At 47.0% G+C, this 6,000-nt stretch overlaps 1 protein-coding gene across 1 annotated transcript in view; it reads right to left on the bottom strand.

Moving 5' to 3' along the window:
• Positions 1-439: 439 nt before the first annotated feature.
• The window catches only part of MPP4 (MAGUK p55 scaffold protein 4), a 37,138-nt gene continuing 31,577 nt past the window's right edge, over positions 440-6,000 (bottom strand). The window contains exons 19-22 of the mRNA XM_053362443.1: positions 5,559-5,652; positions 4,318-4,426; positions 3,224-3,358; positions 440-899 (exon numbers count right to left, since the gene is read on the bottom strand). Of these exons, the coding sequence (XP_053218418.1) occupies positions 708-899; positions 3,224-3,358; positions 4,318-4,426; positions 5,559-5,652 (530 nt within the window). The 3' untranslated portion in view covers positions 440-707. The remainder of the gene's footprint in view (positions 900-3,223; positions 3,359-4,317; positions 4,427-5,558; positions 5,653-6,000) is intronic.

The following is a 6,000-nucleotide window of genomic DNA, read 5'->3' as shown; positions in this document are numbered from 1 at the left end:
AGTGATGCTGAGAGACTTCAGAGAAGTGTGACTGGCCCAAGGTCACCCAGCAGCTGCATGTGGAGGAGCGGGGAATCGAACCTGGTTCACCAGATTACGAGTCTACCGCTCTTAACCACTACACCACACTGGCTCTCACTGGTAAGCTGCTGAAGGAAAATTCAAATGGTGTCACAAAAGCTCAGGCATGCCCGACTGAGGCCAGAACTCTGCTGACAGTTCTCCACCGTCACGTTAGCAGGGACTGCAATTCTTGCCAGACAGCCCTGCCCTAAATCAATAACAAAGACTGCCCCCAACTCAAAATCACCAGAAAATTAATTGTTGGATGGATCCTTGAATTTTTTGACTATGCGAGAGAGCGAGCGAGAGAGGAAGCAATCAAAATGCCACAGATAAAAGACATTATGATTAAATTAATGCAGCTGGCTCACACAAATAAATGCAACAAAATATATTCTTTTATTATTCTTAACCATATTTTTACACTACAACAAAACAATATAATTTTTTTTGGTACAAAATTAATGTTACTGAACATACAATGCTTAAGAATGCCACACCAAACATTAATTTAGCTTTTTGCCTAATCCTCTCCAAAATTCCCTGCGCAGAATGAGATATTCTCTCTGGCAATCCCAGCATTATGGTTATGAATGCTGTGAGACATGAACTATCGTTTTTGTGGAACTGTATAGCTCTGATAATTATGGCTGATTTTCTGAGCATATCCACGTTGCGGGGACCCACTGGGGCTCATCTTGCGCTCGGCGCACAGCAGACAGTAGCTGCATGCAAGCCTCCTGCAAATTGTCGTTCACAATCACGTGATCAAAGAACTGACCAAACTGGGCTTCCATTTTCTTAGCTGACTCTTCCATCTCCTGCAGATCTTCTTCCTATAGAGAGCAAAGCAACAAGAAGCTCAAGGCAGAACTTATAGACATGGCGAATAATGGCTTATTTCAAGACCAACGGGGTGACTACACTTAACATTTCTCAAGGTAAGACGTCAGTTAGAAAACTGCACGGTGTTTATAGGGCAGATCAGTGTACACTGTACCTGTGTAAAAATTGTAACTTGGTGTAAATAAAATCCATAAACCTTCAACATGTATCCATAAAGAGATAAGAGACCGATTGTACTTCAAAATCGTTCATGAACTACAACTTCCATTCTGCTTTTCAATACAGTGGTACTTCAAGTTACATACGCTTCAGGTTACCGTATTTTTCGCCCTATAGGACGCACTTTTTCCCCTCCAAAAATGAAGGGGAAATGTGGGTGCGTCCTATGGGGCGAATACAGGCTTCAGGAAGCTCTGCATAACCCTCCGGAGCCCGGCGCCAAGCCACGCCGGCCTCCGGAGGGTCGCGCAGAGCTGCCTGCCCTTCCGGGGTCCGCGCAGCTCTGCGCAACCCTCCGGAGCCCGGCACCAAGCCGCGCTGGCCTCCGGAGGGTCACGCAGAGCTGCCTGCCCTCCCAGGCTCTGTGCAGCTCTGCACATCCCTCCAGAACCCAGCGCCAAGCCGCGCCGGCCTCCGGAGGGTCGCGGACAGCTGCCTGCCCTCCCGAGCTCCGTGCAGCTCCTCACATCCCACCGGAGCCCAGCGCCAAGCTGTGCCGGCCTCCGGAGGGTCGCAGAGAGCTGCCTGCCCTCCCGGGCTCCGTGCAGCTCCTCACATCCCTCCGGAGCCCGGCGCCAAGCCGTGCCGGCCTCCGGAGGGTCGCAGAGAGCTGCCTGCCCTCCCGGGCTCCGTGCAGCTCTGCACATCCCTCTGGAGCCCGGCGCCAAGCCGTGCCGGCCTCCGGAGGGTTGCGCAGAGCTGCCTGCATTATGAAGCCTCAGCGTGCCCGGGCTTCACACAGCTGTCCGCAAGCCTGGGGAGACCGGCGCGGCTTCCTAGGCTTGCGGATAGCAGGCTCTTCTGGGGGCTGGGGTCGGGGGAAGCTCGGGCTTCCCCCGCGCCAGCCCCGTGCCTGGGGGGGAAATAATTTTTTCCCCTTTATTTCCCCCCCCCAAAAAACTAGGTGCGTCCTATAGGGCGGTGCGTCCTATGGGGCGAAAAATACGGTACATACGCTTCAGGTTACACACTCCGTTAACCCAGAAAGTGCTTCAGGTTAAGAACTTTGCTTCAGGATAAGAACAGAAATCGGGCTCCAGCGGCACAGCTGCAGCAGGAGGCCCCATTAGCTAAAGTGTGCTTCAGGTTAAGAACAGTTTCAGGTTAAGAACGGACCTCTGGAACGAATTAAGTACTTAACCTGAGGTACCACTGTATCAGCTGAACAGAGTGCTAATCTAATGCCCATTTTGATAGTTGTGTTCTTCTTGAGTCTAGTAATACAGAATAAGCATTTGTGCTAATACACAGTTTATAGCACCTCCACATGGGGCTGTCTACTTGGCTGCCGTGATTAGTGTGGTTGTGGAAACCCAGTCTGAAGACCTGCAAATCACACAAACCAGAATTGCTGAGTGAAATTGTGGAGCTGGCTTTCACAAATGGCACCTCCATACAGGTGCCGCTAGGTTGTAAGCCATTGGGACTCCATCCTAAACATTATCCCTCCTTTGTTTTTGTGTTTGAACTGGACTCAAGAAAAGAAATGGAAGAGCTGAATATTGGAGAAGGGAGACACAGAAAACAAGGTTCTCATGCTGGGTAGGCGACAAAGGAGGAGGCAGAACCATATTTAAATTTAAAGAGGCCCAATAAATAATAATTCTTCTTCTTCTTCTCCTCCTCCTTCTCCTCCTCCTCCTCCTCCTCCTCCCATCTGACTGGGCTTCCTCAGCTACTCTGGGTGGCTCCCAACAAAATATTCAAAACACAATCAACCTCTAAATGTTAGAATTTTTTTTTGCTCCCACAATGTTGACCCAAAGCGGTATACACTGGTTTTTAAAAAACATGTTATGTGATAAATATGAGGCTTTAAAAAAGTTAAAGAGTACCAGTACATGAAGCAGTGGACTTGGATTAACTGACTTCAGATCTTACTTCAAGCTTAACTGTCAGGATAATTTTAGGGATTTCACTATTTCAGAGTCGTCGTCGTCCCCCCCCCCAATATCATCTATAAAATTGAAATGATTATCTTCCTCGCAGCATGGATTTGAAGATATTTTACATACAAAGGCATATCAAGGAGGTGGTTGGGTTTCACACCATATCACATCAATCCATCCCCACCTCTCTCCTCCCCTCCTCTCACCTTAAATTTCATATTCACATAGTAGTCTGTGATCATCCGTGCATTTTTCCGGGACTGCTTCATACAGCTCAAGCTTGATGGCTTAATAAATATAATGTAGGGCTTTAGTTCATGAGTACGAGCCAGTGGAATACTCTGAAAGAGAAAAATACAATACAAAAAAGCCCACGGCCATTTCAACTTGATGCGTTGCATTCAGACAAGATAAATACATTTGTCTTTTTCAATTTTTACTCTGATTAAAAATAACTGTATATTTAAAAGACAGAGGCTACAATTCAAATATGCATTTGCACTGACTTCAACAGGACTGGATCTATCCTTTCTGCAGTTTAAAGTCATTAAAGAACGCCAGCGACAAAAAAATAGTATTACTGACCATTCATAGTACAGGCACCCTTCGGTAGCAATGCCATATTAATTTTCAAACAGAATTAAATCATGATTTTAAAAAAGGTAAAGGTAAAGGGACCCCTGACTGTTAAGTCCAGGTTGCGGCGCTCATCTCGCTTTACTGGCCGAGGAAGGCGACATTTGTCCGCAGACAGTTTTTCCAGGTACCGACTTATATAAGGTAAAGGGACCCCAGACCATTAGGTCCAGTTGTGGCCGACTCTGGGTTGTGGTGCTCATCTCACTTTATTGGCCAAGGGAGCCAGCGTACATGTGGCCAGCATGACTAAGCCGCTTCTGGTGAACCAGAGCAGCGCACGGAAACGCTGTTTACCTTCCCACCGGAGCGGTACCTATTTATCTACTTCCACGTTGATGTGCTTTCAAACTGCTAGGTGGGCAGGAGCTGGGACCGAGCAACGGGAGCTCACCCCGTCGCAGGGATTCGAACCGCCGACCTTCTGATCGGCAAGTCCTAGGCTCTGTGGTTTAACCCACAGTGCCACCCGCGGCCCTAACATTATATATATTATATACATGGATATTATTCACCCCTAGCCTTGTCATATTTGTATTTTATTTGTGCTCCAGACCGCCTTTGTTTCAAATTTCATTTCAGATTCTCCCTAGCATCCAAATACGGAACCAAAGAGCTTTGCACATGACCTGTAGGCGGTAACATTATTTTCTCCATGACTCACCTGAGGCTCCAAGTCTACTATACAGATCTTCCCTTCATCAAGCACAGCACGTACGGCATCAATGCTCGTGCCGTAGAGATTCCCCTTGTACTCTCCATACTCCATCATTCTGCAAATGTGATCAACAAGCGAGGAGGAGACGGGCAAGGTGAGAGGGGCCTGATTCAAGCAAAAGGTATTTAAAACCTTCACACCCTGTGCTTCAGGTGAACAAAATGTGTTGGGGTGGGTAGCAAAAACATTTCCTTCCGGGGTCCCACCAGAACTTGTATTTTGCTTTTTGCGGCTGTATTCTGAAACATGTCACCGATGCCGCAATAGTGCACTGGCGGCGTCACATTCTCATGTCATTCTGTCCCAGAAACTCCAGCGGGTGCAGAATGCTGCAGCGAGGCTCCTCACAGGGTCTCTGCCATGGGAGCATATTCACCCAGTGCTTTTCCAGCTGCACTGGCTCCCGGTGGAGTACAGGGTCAGATTTAAGGTGCTGGTTTTGACCTTTAAAGCCCTTCACCGCCTAGGACCCTCGTACCTATGGGACCGCCTCTCCCGGTATGCCCCACGGAGAGCCTCAAGGTCCATAAATAGCAACACCCTAGAGGTCCAAGCCCTAAGGAAGTTAAATTAGCCTCAATCAGAGACAGGGCCTTTTCAACACTGGCTCCGGCCTGGTGGAACGCTCTGCCTCATGAGACCAGGGCCCTGCAGGATCTGATTTCTTTCCGCAGGACCTGTAAGACAGAGTTGTTCCGCCTGGCCTTTGGCTTGGAGCCAATTTGATTCCCTCCCTCTCTTTCTTTTTCCTTTCTCCTCCTGTGATGAGGCTGCATTTTAATATTTTAATGTTTCAATATTTTAAGGTTGTATTTTAATCTTGTTTTTAAGTGGTATTCATTCAACTTGTTTTTATTATTGCTTGTTAGCTGCCCTGAGCCCGGCCTTGGCTGGGGAGGGCGGGGTATAAATAAAAATTATTATTATTATTATTATTATTATTATTATTATTATTATTATTATTTAGTTGTTCTGCATCGCTTCTCTAGTATTGCTGCACTGCGGCTGCCTGGAGGGGAACTTTTGCACTGTAGCACGACAATAGGGGGACAACTTGCCCCCACCCATCCCTCTGGAACATTTGTGCTATAAAAAGTCAGAGGATATCAGCAGGAAGCTATTGGAAATGCACGGACTGGAAATGAAGCTATGCGTCCGCCTCAAAGAAATGTAAATCTAAGGATTACCTGTGACCGTACACCATATTTTCAAAGGTTTCCTTCAACACATAGTGGTACTCTCGGCCATTCTCTTCATAGCTCTTTTGAGCACGAGTTGTGTCTGTTTAAAAAGGAAAAAAATGGCAGCGCTATTATAAACCTGTTGATTCCCCGATAAATAATTACAGTGGTACCTCGGTTTTCGAACAGCTTAGTTCACAAACAACTTGGAACCCAAATGCTGCAAAACTGGAAGTAGGCGTTTTTGAACTTTATTTTCGGAAGCTGAACGTGCTCTGTTTTGAGTCCTCGTTTTTCCTGTTGCGCTGCTAATTTGCGCCCCCTCTCCATTGTAATTCAAGCCTTCCGTTTCCGATTGCAGTGTTCTGAGGTGATATTTGGAGCTTATATTTGGTACTTTTGTTTTTTGCTATTTATTTTGCGTTTTTTGTTTTGAGGCTTTTTCAGG

Source organism: Podarcis raffonei, chromosome 1, assembly GCF_027172205.1.
Source record: "Podarcis raffonei isolate rPodRaf1 chromosome 1, rPodRaf1.pri, whole genome shotgun sequence".
In the NCBI taxonomy this organism is placed as follows: Eukaryota; Metazoa; Chordata; class Lepidosauria; order Squamata; family Lacertidae; genus Podarcis; species Podarcis raffonei.
Note: the sequence above shows the minus strand (reverse complement) of the source record. Positions and strands in the feature narration are given on the sequence as shown.